Source organism: Cylas formicarius, unplaced genomic scaffold, assembly GCF_029955315.1.
Source record: "Cylas formicarius isolate icCylForm1 unplaced genomic scaffold, icCylForm1.1 PGA_scaffold_4__25_contigs__length_36172078, whole genome shotgun sequence".
Classification (NCBI taxonomy): domain Eukaryota; kingdom Metazoa; phylum Arthropoda; class Insecta; order Coleoptera; family Brentidae; genus Cylas; species Cylas formicarius.
Genome location: NW_026844334.1, coordinates 11,443,968 through 11,461,988, shown reverse-complemented (window position 1 = coordinate 11,461,988; position 18,021 = coordinate 11,443,968). Strand labels below are relative to the sequence as shown.

General features: G+C 36.6%; 1 protein-coding gene across 1 annotated transcript in view; it reads left to right on the top strand.

Annotated features, from left to right (window-relative positions):
- Positions 1 to 18,021, top strand: part of LOC132701597 (Krueppel-like factor 13) — a 287,844-nt gene that overhangs the window by 256,391 nt on the left and 13,432 nt on the right. Inside the window, exon 2 of the mRNA XM_060669670.1 lies at positions 11,598 to 11,748. Within this exon, the coding sequence (XP_060525653.1) occupies positions 11,598 to 11,748 (151 nt within the window). The remainder of the gene's footprint in view (positions 1 to 11,597; positions 11,749 to 18,021) is intronic.

Sequence of the window (18,021 nt, the reverse complement as noted above, 5' to 3'; positions counted from 1 at the left end):
AAGTGCCAAAGCACTTCTTAAAGCGACAATTCCAGAACGCTGCAGTCCGAATAACATGACGGGAAAATAAATATTGGAAACGTTAATTATAATCCAATGATGACCAACAGGTGTCCTATCGGAATCACCAATTTGTTACTATTTTAACTTCAGTAAATTAAAACATGATATATCTTTTGATTATAAAGTCAATGGAGTAAGTATCAATGGAGTAAGTATTAACCAAGTAGAGCATATCAGGGATCTTGGAGTGACTATTGACACAACAACAACAACTGAGTTTCGAAATTCATATTGAAAACATAGTAAAAAAGGCTTACAGAAACTTGGGTTTTATTACGATGGTTAACAAAGAATTTAAAAATCCCAAGTCGCTGATCCTACTCTATAACCCCTATGTGCGGTTCCATTTTGAGTTTGCCAGTGTGATATGGTGTCCCCAATATCATAGGTATATAAACCTATGTTGAAATAATCTGTTAGGCCGAATATTATATAGTGGCCTCTTTTAAATAATATTGTTAAGAACAGTGTAAACTGTCCAAAACTGTTGAAAAAATTATCCTTTAGTGCTAGAGTGCTAGTCGTTAGAACGCCTGCTTTATTCTATGGACCTAAATATAGCACAAATTTAGGAAGCAACTTACCTATATCTCTGTTGCAAAGAAATTATAACAGTTACTTTTTACACATCGATATTTTAATTTTGTCACTCAATTCATTTAGGAATCAAGCAATAAGAGTGTTTCGCTCGGACTAAATAAATTTATTTCTACATTCTTTCTTGATTTTCTTTTTTTTTTGGTTTAGAAATAGTTTTGCTTACTCTCTTGAATTAAGATAAATGTAGGTACTTAATTTTATTGTACCTTTGTAAATTGTGACGTTGGTTCATCATGTTAAGGTACTTGAGATACTTGTTATAATAAATACTGAATTAAATAAAAATAAATAAACAAATCACTACTAAAAAAAACACAAATCTAAAAAAATATATCAGAAAATGTGTAATCTGGGATTTCCCCGGAAATTAATGGAGAATCAAAGACAGAAAAAAAGCCTTAGGTATAAGTTTGATCCAGTTGATCAATCAGACCTTGTGTGTCTGATCCGCCTGATAAAGAAACAGCGTTTTTTGGGAGAGTTTAGTCATATATTCGATCACATGCGTCTTTAATTTAGCCTTGGGTGAAGTTTTCTTAAAATGAAGAATGATTTCCACGGTAATGAAAAAATATATAATACTTAGTTAAAAAAACCATATGATTCATGAAATATTAAAGCTTAAACATTAAGCAAGGTTAAAAGCTTATTTAAGTTGAAATTTGGAAATTGGAACAAAAATTTGAGTAAAAATGTCACGTAGAATGTCCTTTATATTATTTTTGCGTAAACTTGCATATAAGTGATTAATGCTAGATGCGCCACAAAAAAAATTGAATATACAGCATGGTAAAAATACACATTCTAAAAGTATTATTATATATGTTTTAGATGTTTTAAAGCTCTAAACGTCCGTTTCTCACTTGACAACTTTGGTAAATGTTCTTAATTTTGGTTAGTTGCAAAATTACAAAATTGCAGCAGGTTTTCAAGCATTTTCTAAAAACTATTCTATCGGCCTCTGATTCTCATTTTTTCTACATAGTATACTCTTATTTCATTTGATTTCAAAGAAAACAAGGAAGCATATTTTCTCCAATTGCAAAAATTTTCTTCCACATTATTCAAAAATTTTAAATTAATAGTTATTTTGACGTTGGTTTGTTAAAAATATTTTTTTTTATTAAACTTACCTATTCATTGTAGTGTCACTAAGGACCGTTCATTTTTTTTCCTATTTATGGTTAAAGGTTTTCGATTTCACTTCATAGCGGAAGAATCAGGCCCACCGGTCCGTTGGAGTGATACATTGTGAGCCATCCGGTATTTCCAAATATGAACGTCGCGTGTACCTTTCGCCATGGATCTCCAATTATGGTTAGAACGTCCCCTCCCCCCGAAATCCCCGGACCGCCAATTTTACACAGCAATCTCGAAGGAAATTGAATTCGTCTCCGGCCCAAAAACTTAATCGCTTAATCTAGTGTACGTTTAATTGAAGCTGCTTCGGTAACTTAAGTCGTTACAAGATAATTTGTAGGTGTTGCGACTAAGGGCAATTATTTACCCCCTCCCGTGGTCGGAGAGTGTTTAGCGCGGGGCTGTTTTAGCGGCATAAATCATAACGCGGAATCGGTGTTGAGAAGATGCCTGCTTTCTCGCCTCTGTAAACTTTGTCCCGCTAATTAAATTAGAGTAGGGGCACTCATTCAATTAGACGCACTGAGATATCCCCCGCCGTTGTTTGAATTTTGCTGAATATTATACTTCGGTAATCTTATTAGAGGCGAGTCGCGAACGCGAGCTTGTTGTCTCCCGAAGTTAAGCTCCCGCAATGTCTACGGATTTCTTCAGGTGATCAGGGGTAGAGAGACGAAAAGGCGTCTGATTTCCTCTTTTGATATTATCATTGTCAATAAAGCACGTTATCAAATTATTACAATTTTATTTTTCTTTAGTAGCAGGATAGATAGCTTCGAGCTTGTTGTCTTCCGGAATGTCTACGGATTTCTTCAGATGATCAGGAGTAGAGAGGTGAAAATGCGTCTGATTTATTTGAGTTCCTGTTTTTCATATAAAAATTAAGGCATATGCATCTGAAGAGCTATTTTCCTCTCTTGGTATTATCATTGTCAATAAAGCACGTTATCAAAGTCTTACAATTTTATTTTTCTTTAGTAGCATGATAGCTTCGAGCTTGTTGTCTCCCGGAGTTAAGCTGCCGCAATATCTACGAATTTCCTCAGATGATCAGGGGTAGATAGTTTCAAGGTTGTTGTCTCCGGGAATTAAGCTCCCGCAATGTCTACGGATGTCTTCAAGTCAGGATAGACGGATGAAAACGAGGCTGATTTATTGGCTTTCCTGTGTTTTACACAAGTCGTGTTAAAGTGAATATCAAGTTTTGATGTTATCCTTAAAAGGTATACCGTCCAATCAACCACGTTATCAAATTCTTGCAAGTCTATTCTTCCTTAATAGAATAATGGACTGCTTTGTGTCAGTTCTGTGGGGTCAACTCCATAACACCTTGGTCGAATATCAACTTTACATCTTTCATTTTAGATGTTTCTTCTAGCTACGAATGATTTCAATAAATAATTTTCAAATATTTTCTTCGTCAACAAAAAATTTTATCGTTCTTAATGAAAAAGACTGTTCTGAAAGGCAAAATTCATATCATTCAAGCTTTTCCATAGCAGTTCTCTAGTTATTAAAGGAATTGCTGAAATGGTGGAAATGCTGGAAATGTTGAAGCTAAATCAAAATCCTATCTAGGGTGGGTATTTCGGGGGCTACAAGTCGAAAGAAATCTTATGCTTATGGACTCGAGTCAACAAACAATTTCGTACACTCTTAAGTTTTGGACGAAAAAAATCATATCCTTCGAGATCTTACCTAGCAGTTGAAGCTTATTGAAGCTCCATCCATGTCTGGGTTCGGTATTCCGAGGGTTACGAGGTCTTCATAAGATTGATCTTTCGTAGAATTAGAGTTTGTGAACGAGTCACATTGTCGTCGCCATTAACCAATAGTTATAGACATCTATAGTTTGGACGAACCCAACTTTTAATGTGTAAAGTTTTGCAGCAAACGTGCAAAAGCCACTAAATAGAAACACTTATTTTGGAGGGGTTACGATGGATTTTAGTTTTTGTAATTCTTTTGCGATTTTGTGTGTCAATAAAAAGTTGTGATATTTTGAAAATTTGGGGATCGCCGAGTCCGTTCTTTGAAAATCCAAACCTTCGTTGAAATAAAATCACTATAAAATGACAATCTCTGTCGGACGAGATTATTTTTGGTTAGTTTATTCGGTCCTTACTATCCGTCTTCAGAGAGCGGAATCAGGTCTTTTGCTTACCATTAAATTTAAAAAAAATCCTTTCAATAAACCTTTTTGGAAACGTCATCGAGTGTTACTATTCCAAGAATAATCATAAATTTTCTGGGTATTGAAATTTCTATAACGCAGTATATTTGCAATTTTAATTTAAATTACAACGACTTTTTTTAATAACGGTTTTCATATAACTTTCACAAAAGAATATTTTTTTTTTGTAACCGGTTTCCCTTCCATCGTGCCAAAAACGTTAATCCGCATCAATTAAATTCCTCACCGACACGAAAAAGAAACGAAAATTTCCGAACGCAATTCGCGACATGCAACTCCGTCGCATTTAATATCCATTAAACGAGCCATTTTAACCGAACCGTTCTGGACCGGCAATAAATACAGATTAAAACTTAAATTAGGAAACTTTTCTTTTAATCTGGCGGCGTTAAATATCCGTGTATCGCGGGCCTTTGGATTAATAATGCCTCGTGCCTTTTTTCCAACAATAAAAGTGGGATTTGTATCGAACGACAATAACGGCCGACGTTACTATTTTCGGAATGAAAATCTCTAATAAAAGGAAGTTCGAATAATAGGAAAATGATCGAAACAAAAATGTCTCGAGTATCCGACTGGGGGATTTGATTATGGCCTTAATTCGAATTCCTCCTTTCAAGGCAAATACATAAAATTCGAGATGAAATCGTTAGAATTGCAGAGTCGCACAATGCCTCTCTCAGACTTTCTGCTCAATTTACATCTTCGGACGGAGGAGGCAAGGCCGAACAACAAGGCACTTCGGGGGAAAATAATCGGGATTCTTGGAATCAATAATACTCCGACATCCGGGCGATGAAAAAAGCTAAAAAATACTTATGAGACTTTCTTTTACCCGTCTGTAAGGTTTTCTGTCCCCCTTTTTAGTAGATGATCTTCAAAATTTGAATTGAAATAATATTACGTCATCAGCACAGCTGGATGTGATGAAGTTTGCTGTCTTGAGTTAAATGAAAACGAAAAGGGTTGAGATTTTTGGAAATTGATTTTATTTCCCCAGCGTCATAATCATATATATAGCTTATTACTCTCGAAAATCGATTAAATCGAATTTTTTGAAAGTATCTAGCCTCGTATATCTATCTCGGTGACGGTGGGTCCTAGGTGACCGTCATTGGTACAGAAATGATCAACTTCGAAAAAAATTTGTTTTGTCACATAAACCTGTAAGAAATGGTCTCGATCTGACTCCGGCATCCATCTTTTTTTCGCGATCTTCGACTGTTTTTTGAACATTGCTGGATGTAACTCATTTAGGTGTCGGTGTGGTAAGGTGGAAGCATTAAAACTGTATGCCCTAAATTTTTTTCATAATGATCACAGACTAATTCCTTTTGTAGGTTCAAGCTTTGTAGAACCTCAATTAATTGATTTTTTTGAAAATAATTGTCGTTATTATACATGTACTTTTGGATTGTTGCTTTTGTGTCACATGAGGAAGGCGTTTTAGTCAACTGTCTACTGTAATAACTTGCATTGTCCATTACAATGACGTTATTAGGAGGAATGTTTGGAACTAGTTTGGTTTTAAACCAACTTTCAAATAAATCAGCGGTGTCTTCATGGTAATCCAGAGAAGAATCTTTAATATTTTTCGCAGACAGAGAAAGTCCATTTGGAATCCAACCATCTTTAGAGCCAGCATGCAAAATAGTTATTCTTTTACCTGTTTTTGATGGCGTGGTTGTTTTACACTTATCAGTTGAGTTAAGCCAACCCTTTTCCGGGGTATCATAAGTGTCAAACCAGGTTTGACCACTTTCATCTACACTAGAGAAAATGTCAGCATCGCTTCTTTTTTTTCCTCGCTGAAATGGGATTATTCACAATTTTCCATACAATTGATGTTGGAATTTTCTGGATATACAGGATGGTTGAGATTTAAATCGAGAAACTTTCACAGAGTATTCAGCAGATAAAAAATAAGGTAAAAAGTTCATATATACTTGTGTCCTAAAATGCCTTATTTCCGAGATACAGGATGTTAAAATATTACGGGAAAAAAATCGTTTTCCCTTATTTTAAAAAAATATTTTCTAACTTTTGCTCTTAAGCTCGGTAGGTATTATTGTCACTGGTTTTGTTATTGTTTAAACAGTAGCATTCATGAGACCGTTTTAATTAATTTAAATAAAAAAAGTGGTATTACCCAAATTGCAAACATTTTTTTTTCTCGAAAACGGGTAGCTTTAGTGAAACAACTGAAAAGACCATTTTTGTTTAGAATCTATCAGGGTACCGAAATTTACAAAATTACGATTGTACGCTACTGGTTAAAAAATAACAAAATAAGTGGAAATAATACCTACCAAGTCTGCAAGCAAAATCAAGAAGAGATTTTTAAAAATAGACAAAAACTATTTTTTTTATAGGATTTCAACGAAATGGAGCATTTTAGGTCATAAGTCTATATGAACTTTTTTACAAATTAGATTAGAACAAAAAATGTTCAGACTTTCAGTTTTGGTTAGTTTTGGTTAGAAACAGCTGTCCTAAATCATTAAAAACTGTGAAAATACGAAAATTTTTGTTCTAATTTAATTTGTATTAAAAAGATTTTCATCAAAAAGCCACCTCAGTCCAATGAACTTTTTTACTCCTGCCCAAGGCTGGTACAGAGCACCAATTCGTTCACGTAAAGACCGTCCTCGCAAAAGTTTGTAGACATCTGTTTTACAGCATTAGCTTCAGGAATTATAGTAGTTTATAGATATATGGTTTAAACGAAATCGTCCGTAATATTTCAGGACACGAACGAACTCTTCGACACGCGGGAGCATAAAACGTAAAATTTTGCCGAAAACTAAAGTAAGTGCGGCAAAAGGCTATTTCGACTTTATAAGAGCCGGGGACGAGGGAAGGCGCGGCGCCGAACCCTCCGTTTGATTTATGAATCCACTCGGTTTGCATCAGTTGTATTTTATAAAGAACTTTCAGACGTATAGGAGAGAGAAAGGATCACGGACCCGACGAAAAACGCACGGACTTTTTGCTTACCTACCCTTCGGAACTTATCTTAATTTGATCCCGTAAAATTTATGTCGGCATATTCATCTCCATCAATACGCGGGATCGTTCTTCGACACTTTGATGTGTTTTGTGATCTTCCGTTGATGAACTCGATCAGCGAAATAGTGAACCGCCCGAATATATATCCCCGTAACTAATGGGTCGTAAAGCATTGAACGATTGTGTACTCATGTCAAAAATAGATATCCGAAATGTCAATGAAAATGAACGGAATCATAATTTTACGAGACACCGTAATAAGAAACCCATTTCACTTTTATATTTTGACGTCGGGCAACTTCTTGATTCCTCCTCAAACTCTTAATTATATAAATATCTCATCTAATATTCTTTTATCTTATCTACAACAAATCCGGCGTTAGCTCGCAAGTCAATAATTATAGGCCGTTCAGTATCCTGAGCTGTATTCCTAAAGCGTTCTAAAGTTTAGTCTGCAAACTATTTATCTGCTGGCCTGAAAGGTTGCTTTATCGACCAACAATTTGAATTTCTCCCCCATCGCTCCACTGAGCTAAACTTGCTTACATTCACAGATTTTCTGCTGGAATCATTGTTCATGTTCATTGTTCACGTTTATGCCATTTACACAGACCTTTCAAAGGCATTTGATAGAGTATATCATCAAATTATAATCAAAAAATTGCGAAACATTGGAATCTAGGGAAAAGTTTTGAAATGGTTAATATCGTACGTTACAGGTATGCGCGTCCAGAGCTTCTAATCCATCGACATTAAAGTGCCTCCTGGTGTTTCGCAAGAATCACACCTGGGACGCCTACTCTTCAATGTATATGTCAATCATATTGCCTCATGTTTTCATCATGCATTTTTCATATTATTTGCTGACGACCTAAAATTCTATATGAGAGTCCAAAATGCTGATGACTGCATAAACCTCCAATCCGATTTTAATGGAATGAAACTGAATATTAATAAATGCCAACTAATGAACTTCAACCGGAACAGAAACCTCATACAGTTATAAGATAAAAGGGTTACCGTTATTGCAGGCCTCCATAATAAGGGATCGATATTAAATTGACTTCCACACACCATGTTTTATCCATTGTGTCAGTTTTATCTATTAGACAGTGGACTTCCAGAGTATTCCGCCTCTTAGATTACTGTTCTGCTCCCTCGTGCGTCTGCACCTGAATTATTGTTCTTCGTATAACGTCCACATACAAACCAGTGCAGCATAGGTTCCTGCGGTATATGACATTTAGGGAGCACCAAGGACTTGAGGACGTCGCACGCGACATAGGCATCTCACCATTGGGCTTCGCGCCAGACCAGAATAAAACACTCCTTCCAGGTAGTGTTCCTTCGTACTAACTATGGGCAGAGTTCTTTTCTTACTTGATCAGCCGCACTAGCAAATCGCTTTTCTGATCAACTTGACTGCTTCCAGAGTGCAAACATATTTAAGAAAGAGCTAAATGACTGTTAATGAAACTGTTCTATTGACTGACTTCTGTCTTGTATAACAATGTGTTGGTGCCTCGCTACTGTTATATGTGTTCTAACTGTCCTATATTAATATTAATATTTTGGAAAACCAATGTTTGTCACACCAGGATTGGGTCTTTATTTATCTATGTATTTCATTCTGTTTTGTTTTGGTTTTATTTTATTTTATTTTGTTTTTTACTATATTGTTTATGCAAATCTTATTTTCTATTGGGCGGTTGGCCCGTTGTTAATAATTAAAGTTTACAAAATCACATATTAACATGACAATATTAAAGCAAATGATATTTTCTATATTTTTCATCCTCAATTATTTACTAAATTGACATAATCTTGGATAATTTTTCTAGGGGTTGCAGGTATCCAAATATTTAATTGTTTAGACGATGGCAGATATTCCGCTTGCATAGAAAATAACCGTTGGCACAATCGTTTTCGATCTTTTTTCTGTTTACCTTTTTTGTTGTGTTTAGGGATGCGCGTCATGGCGATAATCTATTTTGGGTAATGCAATTTTTCCTCTGTTTTCATTGATATCTTATATAGACACAGTTCTTGATTCTTGCAATAAATGGTCGCTAGAGTATAATAAATTTTTGTGATGTGAATAAAAAAAAACCTTTCTGTAATGTTTCTAATTGTTTTAAGTGGCTCTTATATAAACTGCCTCAAGCTACTATACCGTACTGTAGTAATGGCTATACTAGAGAATACGATTTTCATATTTGTCTTATTTATTATGTTTGGCTTGAATTTGTGCACATTCCTTTTTTTGCAAGTTTGTAATTTACACGTTATATTTAAGGAAACGCTCCATTTCAACTCCCAAGTACCGAATATCATTTGTTTCTCACAGCTATTTGGTTTTTTCAACATTACTTTTAAGTCACTCTCAACCATCTTTTTTACCTGAGTCCACGAATCTGCTGTGTATTAGCACTGTGGCGTCGGCAAATGACGAAACGCGTCCTATTGACTTTAGTTCAAAAAGGTTGTTTATGTACATTAAAAACAACATCGGACCAAGAGCAATCCATTGCGAGGCTCGCTTAAAACGTCTTCTATTTTTACATACTGTTTGCGAGATTCGATTAAATTTTTCCGGATGCCTCTACATCCAAGACCTTCAAAAATTCTATAATCTACCTTATCAAATACAGGAGTTAAATCTAAAAAAAACTAAAAATATAAGCAAGTGTTGGAAACAGTTCAGAGCTGCACTATTTTAGAAATTCTAAATGGATTTAGTCGAGTCCTGAAGCTTTGACATTAAATTTTTAATTAATTTAGTGATTATTTGTGATGATAATAATAATGGTATTATTGTAATATAAAACCATAAAAGTCGAAGTTGAAGCTTAGCTTTATATCGTAACCTTATTTTATCCTAATTGATCCCAGCCTCATCTTGTAGCAGCCGATTTACATTATGAGATAAATAAACAAATAAGCTTTTTAAAAAAAAAAAACCTTCCACCAGAGCAATGAGACGATCTTACGAATCTCCGTATTGAATTTTAAGCTGTTGTGTTCTTTTAAACTATTTGGTACTGCTGTAGACCGGTAACATTTTATTCCTATAACCTAACTTGACCAATTTAGCGCCATCTTCATGTTTATCCTAAAAATTGTCGAATACACAGTGGTACAAAAATCTCCATATTTTTTATTTATTTTGGCAAACATTTTGGATTTGATCGCAGTTTTGGACTGAGTATTTTTAAAACAAGAAGTTTTAGGGTCCCGCTTAAAGTTATAACTATAAATTAACAGTGTTGAACACATACCAGCAAGAAATCTACTAACATTTCAGAAACGTTTAGTATTTTCTTATCTTTGTTCATAGAGGCTACTAAAAATTCGCTATGCAGTAGTTTTCCTATATTTTTATTGCAAAGGAACGTATACAATACTTCAGCCCATATTGCGCGTCAGATCATATTGAAGTTACAAATTGTTTTAATACTGCTTCGGCGCCTTGTAGAACGAAAATTGGAAGTTTAATATTAATCCCTTGTACTCCCAGAACTTCGGCAAACACCATAAATATTAAGAGCCAGGAAAGTCTTGATGCATTAACCTTTGGAGTGAGACAAATGGAAACAGATGAAACTAGTTTCTAGTTATGACCTGCAAATGCGCACTGTCAGTAGTAAACGCCAATTATCGTTACTAAGTTCGAAAAACCAATTAATAAATAACCAAAAGTAAATAAATTAGAGGTTGAGGTTATGTGAGTGACTAATGAGTCGTCTTGTACGCTGATGATACGCTGCACCTAAAATAAAAACACGAATTCCAGCATATATATTATAGATACCTAACTGTTTTTTTAACAAGTGCAAGAAAATCATCACCATTTTTTGTCTAAAATTTAAAAATAACTAATCGTTTTAGTACAATCAATTTTCCGTAAAATTTATTTCGATAAAGTCATGTACATGTCATGTACAGTACTGTAGTATCGTCAAAAATTCATAAATATTATATAAAATTTGTTCAACAATTTATTCTGTTTTCTATTCTATTCCCTACTTTCTACTTTAAATTTCCGGTGCTTTAATCATGGGTTTGGGAGCCGTGAGGTGTTTTCGATAGATTAGAATGTGAATGTGCTCCTTTTGTTTTGAAAAAATGGACCCAAATACTAATGGTCGTAAAAAAAATATGGAATAAAACACTGAATCTGCTTGTGCCAAATCAAGCTTGTGACTAAAGTGTAATTTAGCAAACTATGGATTTGTTAATTTGACTATGGGTCTGTCAAAAAGATTTAAGAAGAAAATATATTTCTGAACATACTTCTATTCTGTTACCCCTGCGAAAAAAAACTCAAAGTGTCGCAAATGGGATACGCAGTATACCCAACCCAACGATATATCTCAAGTAGCGACTGTTTTAGGAAGATTTATAAAAAGCACACTCATATGAATTAATATAACAGTTTAGAAGTCAAAACCATAAAAGGTTGTAAAAACGGTATATTGTTCGGCGAATTAATTCCGTGGTGTGGAACAGTTTTGAAAACTGGATAATATACTATTTCGTTGGCTGATAACGGACTTAAGCAATATATTATTTCCGTTTTGCCTTTTTTCAGGGGAGAGGCCGTTTCCTTGCAGTTGGGACGGTTGCGGCAAACGGTTTGCAAGATCCGACGAATTGGCGAGACACACCAGGACGCATACGGGAGAGAAAAACTTTGCTTGTCCCGTGTGCAACAAGAAGTTCATGAGGAGCGACCATCTAAGGTAAATCGCCTCAGGTTTGTTCCACATCCGTACGGTAGACGCTCGACATTTATTTTTATTTAGTTTCAGAGGCAAAACTGTAGAGTTAAATTAAAAAGCTGTTGAATTTCCTCAAACGGAGTGAAAAAAAGGGCGAAATTGCCCGGTCCTCGCCCGTCTTTCCTTCTCATAAAAGTATAATTGCATGTCGTTTCGCAAGCGAGCCGACTGGAAATTTTGCATTTTATAAATGGCCTAACGGGCGCATTGCCGCCTCCAGAGTCGCAGTCGTAAAATTGTTCCGAGATAAAAACCGTTCAGGTGGATTATCTGCAATTTAAAGAGATGCTCGTTGCCACATGTGTCCTTCTTTAAAGTACTATCTTTGTTGTAATTTAAGCTGCTAAACTTGCACAGATCGTATCTGTGACGTCACGCCGAAATTATGACGTATTTAGGAGACGCGATGAGTAAGGGTTCCGGAATCCCCTAAGACTCCCCACTAGACACTTTTTTCGTGTTAATCAGATGCATTCAGTTAGTCCGTGCATATTCGACGCGAGATGTCATTTATCAAGATAAAGATCAAACATCTTATAATAAATATATCACATAAAATGCATTTAAATTTCTTAAAATTTCGCATATATCATTTTTTTGTAGTGCAGTAGTTTTAGTATACATATCAAGCACTTCGTTAACAGAACAACACCAAAATTATTGATATGCTCGACTCTGAAAAAAACGGTTCCTCCCCTTGAGGAAATCTTAATGTTTCCGCTCTTTACGGTAACAGAAAGCCGAAACATCTCCAGACATTTTAGACAAAACAAACAGGATGTATAAAAAAAGATTTTTTTAAGGTAGTCGAGTCTGTGAGTTTTTGAAATCGACTTAGGTAGATCCCATATTAAAAGTAACCTTGTTGTTGAAACAATATGTTTAAATACTATTAAGTATTGGTTTTGGTATTTGGTAATTCTGAGGCTAATTACTGAGAGCACAAAGTTAATGTAAGGGAAATATGATGTGTGTAAAATTAACCAAAACCAAACAACACCCTATCAATGTTAATATATTTTTCAATATTTTCGAAAGATAAAAATACATAACAATATATGACACTTAGAAAAAAATGTGCAGCAAGGAATTATTAAAAAGTAAATAGTGAGTTGCTCCTCCACGTAACTTTTGACATTGTGTAACTCTTTCTGTTGATCTGTTGAACAGTAAAAACTGTCTTCTCGGCACCACAAAACACATTTAACAGGCTTGTATGTTACCCATTGTCCTCCTAATGATCGATCTGTAGACATTCAGTTAATGTAGGCGATAAGTTCGATTATCTTGCGGGCCAAGTGAGAAGGGTGAAATTAGCTTGCCAGAGAAAGGTTTCTAGTAATTCTTTAACAGTGAAACAATGTAATTAGTTTCTACTGCCCAGCAACAATAACGTGACTCGTCACTGAAAACGACCCGGTTTCTGATTAAAGTGAGCCGGTTCTTTACACTAAGCTATATCTATCGAGGGCAGTATGACTGTAGCATTTGTAGCAAGATCTATTTCTTCTATAAATCGTTTTCGTAGCTACCCTGCACTTATGCCCGATTGATCTGGTTGTGCTGAAACGATGTCTAAGAACAGAAAATATTATAAGCTGTGTTTCGCGATCATTGGCTCTCCTTAAAGAGCCAGTGCTACAAAGTGAATAGTGACTTTGTACAGACGAATTTTGTCAACATCACATCATTCTTGTAGCATTCCTTTTTCCAATTTCGTAAAAGAACATCCCAGCCTCTTGCAGGTCTACTATCCTAATAGGTTCAAACTAACTTAATTATCGATCCTCGGTACCTCTTCTTACAGTAATAAAACTGAAGCTTTCTAATTTTTGGGAGTATTAAAAAAGTCTGGCTATTTGTAAGCAGACTAGGACAAAATATTAAAAATATAGCTCAGATACACACCATAAAATCAAAATTGTACAAAAAGTAGTTAGAATGTGTGGTAAGGAAAAACCATCCGAAAGATCAGTTAGACTTATTCGAAAGTACTGTCACGTAACCGGCAACGTTGTATCGCTCAACCAGCGCGGCGGCCGTTAGGTTTTGAAAATGATTTATCGATCTATCAACGTTCCTTTGTTTTCAGCCCCCGAACTTTTCTCTCTATATATACGCCCGTTTCGAATCAGAAAATACTAAGCACAACACGACGCCACGCAGCCAAACAACTCCATTACCGTTATTAGAAAACTTTCATAGATCGCGAGAGCTCGATATCGACGTATACATCCCCCCGCGTACACCGAGTACCGTTTTGCCTCGAGACGGGCACCAGCATCCCTATCTCTCCGCGAGACGCGAAACATACGTTCCCTTTGCCGGAAAATCGGAAAAGTTACGCGCGAAGAGAAACGGCAACCGGGGTGGAAAAAAAGGAGAGAAAAGACGCCGTGGCCGCGCCTTCGGTATTTTACCGAATGATATTTTGTAAGCGGGCGACAGTTTTGCTTTATTGAATCTCTTATCGTAATGGCCGACGTTAACGGTAAATGAGGGCCCGTTTTAATAAAATGGGAAAACATCGCCGCGCCCTTAGTGTCGCGCCACTTAGACCCGCTCCGCTACTGCGATACAGTATGCGACGTAATGGAATGGGTGGAATCTCGGAACCTATTTAAGATAGAAAAACACTATTTATAGATGCCAACTTATTTTCATTGGAAAAAATGAGTGTACAAATTTCCTCTCGTCCATATCGCAGAACCAAAGATCAGAGCACACATTATAGATTATGGTTTGAAAGAGTTATTACTTATTCTAAAGCGAGGAAGATCCGTAACAAATCAATTGCAATTTACACCGATAGTCGAGCGGCTATAAAGGCCCTGCAATCTAATAAAATAACATCCAAGGTAGTTCTGGACTGCCATAAGGCATTAAACGAGATAGCAAGCCAGAACAAAGTTACTCTATCATGGGTACCGGGGCACGGATGGCATAAAGGTACGCAGACGACGCAGCCCGCGAAGGGTCGTCAATGCGCTCAATTGGTCCAGAACCCTTTTGTGGGGTGGCCAAACCCGTTGCAAAAACAGCCATCAGGGATTGGATGGACCGAGAATCCCGACGATGGCGAAGGGACATGCCGGGACAAAGACAGGCCAAGGAATTCCTAAGGGTCCATCGGCCAATTTTACAGCGGACATACTAAGCTACAATAGAAAATCCGTAAGGATAATGGTAGTCTGCCGACGGGCCACTGCAGGCAAGAGACATCCAAGGATGGAAATGGAAGAAAACACAGAATGTAGATTCTGTCAGGAAGAGGAGGACACAGCCGCACACGTACTGTGCCACTGCGAAGGCCTAGCGAGAGTGCGTTTCCATCTGATGGGCGATACCAAACCAGAGGCAGAGCTATACGAGGGAGCCATTATCGAAGTTGTGGAGTCTGGTTAGAGAAATGAACCTGGATAAAGCTCTATAACTATGGAGAGAGTCACAATAGATCCTCTGGGTCGCAGTGACGGATAGGCTGACTGCTAGCTCTGCCAACTGTTAATCTTAATCTTATTCTTAATCTATTTAAGTTGTGTCCCTGTACTTCATGACCAGGGTGCTACATCCGGACCTACGGATTCATTATGATCGCACATCTTCGTTCCTTCTCCTAGAAGAGTCCTGCACTCTCGAGAGAGTAGAATACCTGTTTCAATTAACTGAGCTCTTGTTAATCTTAATCGGCTACTCCCTTCTGTTTCTCAGAGTTCCATCTTCTATATCATAATACTCACCATCATCATCATCAGTCATAATAAATTTTTTATTCAATATTACATAAAACGAAAAAAACAATTTCTTTCTTCTTCTCAGACTTCCATCTTCTCTCAAAAGTTGGAAATCATCAAGGCCGCTCTAAATAGCTCAATGCTGCTGCAGCCGAACTAGTATCTCAAATTTCCCAGCCAGGATTTTCTCCTGTACAACCAATTATATGCCCTAGGTATTCAAGTTTCCTGTTTTTGATTGTACCAAGAATTTCCGGCTCGCATCCCATCCTTTTGTAAACGTCAACGATATCTTCCACCACGATATCTTCAAAATCCTTCTGTAACACAAGAGCTCAAACTCGATCAGTTTATTGACTTGCCTCTTCTTTAGCGGCCATGGCTCCATGTCATATAAAGGGATGGAAAATACGTAGCACCGAGGCATTCTCACATGCGGTATCAAACGGAAGTCCCTGTTAGTAGAGAACTTATTTCTTTGGTCCGATCCATATTTGAAGTTATCCACGTTCCCAAGTACTTGTACGAGTCCACATGGTTATTTATGCGGGCAATGCTTTTGGAATATGGCATCACTATAGACATTGAAGAGCAGTGGTGACAGAACATAACTCTGTCGTACGCCCCTCAATATTTTATCTTTGGTATATTGATCTTCGTCCCAGACTTTAGCTGTTTGATTCCAATACAGTGTTGATATTATGCTCCTCCCTAAGGGGGGTGAAACTGGTAAGACGAATTGTTTTCTTAGATGAAAGTGTCCCGTTAGGATTCCTGACAGTCATCGTAGTCGCAAACAACTGAATCCACTTTTCGTCTTAAGGCATAGAAAGTTCTTCAATTAAGACTCTCGACTGCCCGTCCCTGTAAACTCTTTCGACGAAAAGAATCATTTATTCAGCTCGTTCTTCAGAACACAAGTCTATTATTCTAACAGATGCAGGCCCAAATTGCGGTTAGATATCTCGGTGCTATCAATAAGCGGATACACAGAGTAGATTAATAGATTTGCCAGTGTTTCTCGGTAGTCAACTAGCAATCCCGAGCTTACGTTTACAGAGGCAACACTTTTGTACAGAATTTCACACATTACCCCGCAGTTTGTACCATTTTTTCTCTACAAAGCGATCTCCCAAGGCTTTTTTGGTCGTGAGCGTAATTTGAAATGAGTCGCGCATGTGCATATTAAAAAAAATAGGAGATAATTTAAGAAGAAATATTACGATTTAACGAAACTTACCTTAGTCCAAAAGTTGATAATAACCGAGATATACATGAGAAATCCACTTCCGTGAATAACTTTGGGGCAACTTGTAGAGAGCGCTTCGTCTTTTGGTGGATTTGATACTTCCTAACTTTTTGGGCCTGAGTGTATGCAGATTTTTAATAAAGATATCACCTCTTACACCTTTTTGACACAAAAATTTTGCTCCGAGTCGCCATTTTCGAGAAATTTCCATATAAAATTTTCGTCGCACCTAATTGAACAGTTTCATGTGAACATGCAAGATAGTTCAAAGTAAGCTTCGACTAACATAAAATAGTGCGAAGTAAGCTCGGAAACACGAAAAATGTGGTAAAAACACTTAGTTTCTGGTGAATTTCTTTACTGTTTGTCAGTACCTTGGGTGTTTTTAAATAATTTTAGTTTTCTGATAAGGCCAAGACGTAACATGTTTTCGACCGTGGAGATGTGCGACATAATATGTTTATACCCACAAGAGAATTATAATGAGCGTTGAGCTCATATACGTTATTTGGAGTTGAGAACTAACCATACTAGCCAAACCGAAGTCGCTCAGATTTTTAAGAGAGAGGATTCTGTGGGGCCCCCAAAAATGGTTACACCGGAACTGGAAAAGGAAATTTTTGTCCAAGTAGCTGAGAAACCGGAAATAAGCACAAGACGGATGGCAGTGGAACCGGAGTAAGCAAATATACAATTGGTAGATTCACCAAGAAAGATTTATCCATATCACTCTACTCGTGTGCAAAATCTTTTAGAGGGTGATTCTCTAGCCAGGTTGGAATTTACTAGTTTTTAGCTGGTCCAGCAAAACGCCTAGCTAATGAAATAATGTTTACATGCGAAGCAACATTTACACACAGAACTGTATATAAGTTTAGAAATAAGCATGCGTCGAATCTAAAAACTCCGCATTTAACAACTGAATGCCATTTCTAACAGTAATTTAAAATAAATGTTTGGTACGGAATAATTGATAATTACATGTTAGGACCCATCGAACTACCACCTGATTTAAACGGCGAGCTGTATCTTAATTTTTTTCAAACTCAACTCGCCCATTGTCTGGGTGTTCTTTCCGTACCTTTGGATTTGTTGTGAGAGTCAAACGCCTTAGCAGCCTAGCAGTCCAGATTTTAAACCTACTGATTTTTGTGTTTGGGGGTATATGAAGTCGCTAGTTTCCGCTAGATTGAAAATGCCGCTAAATCATTTTGACACGAGGAATTATTATTTAAGGCAATCTTTCAATAG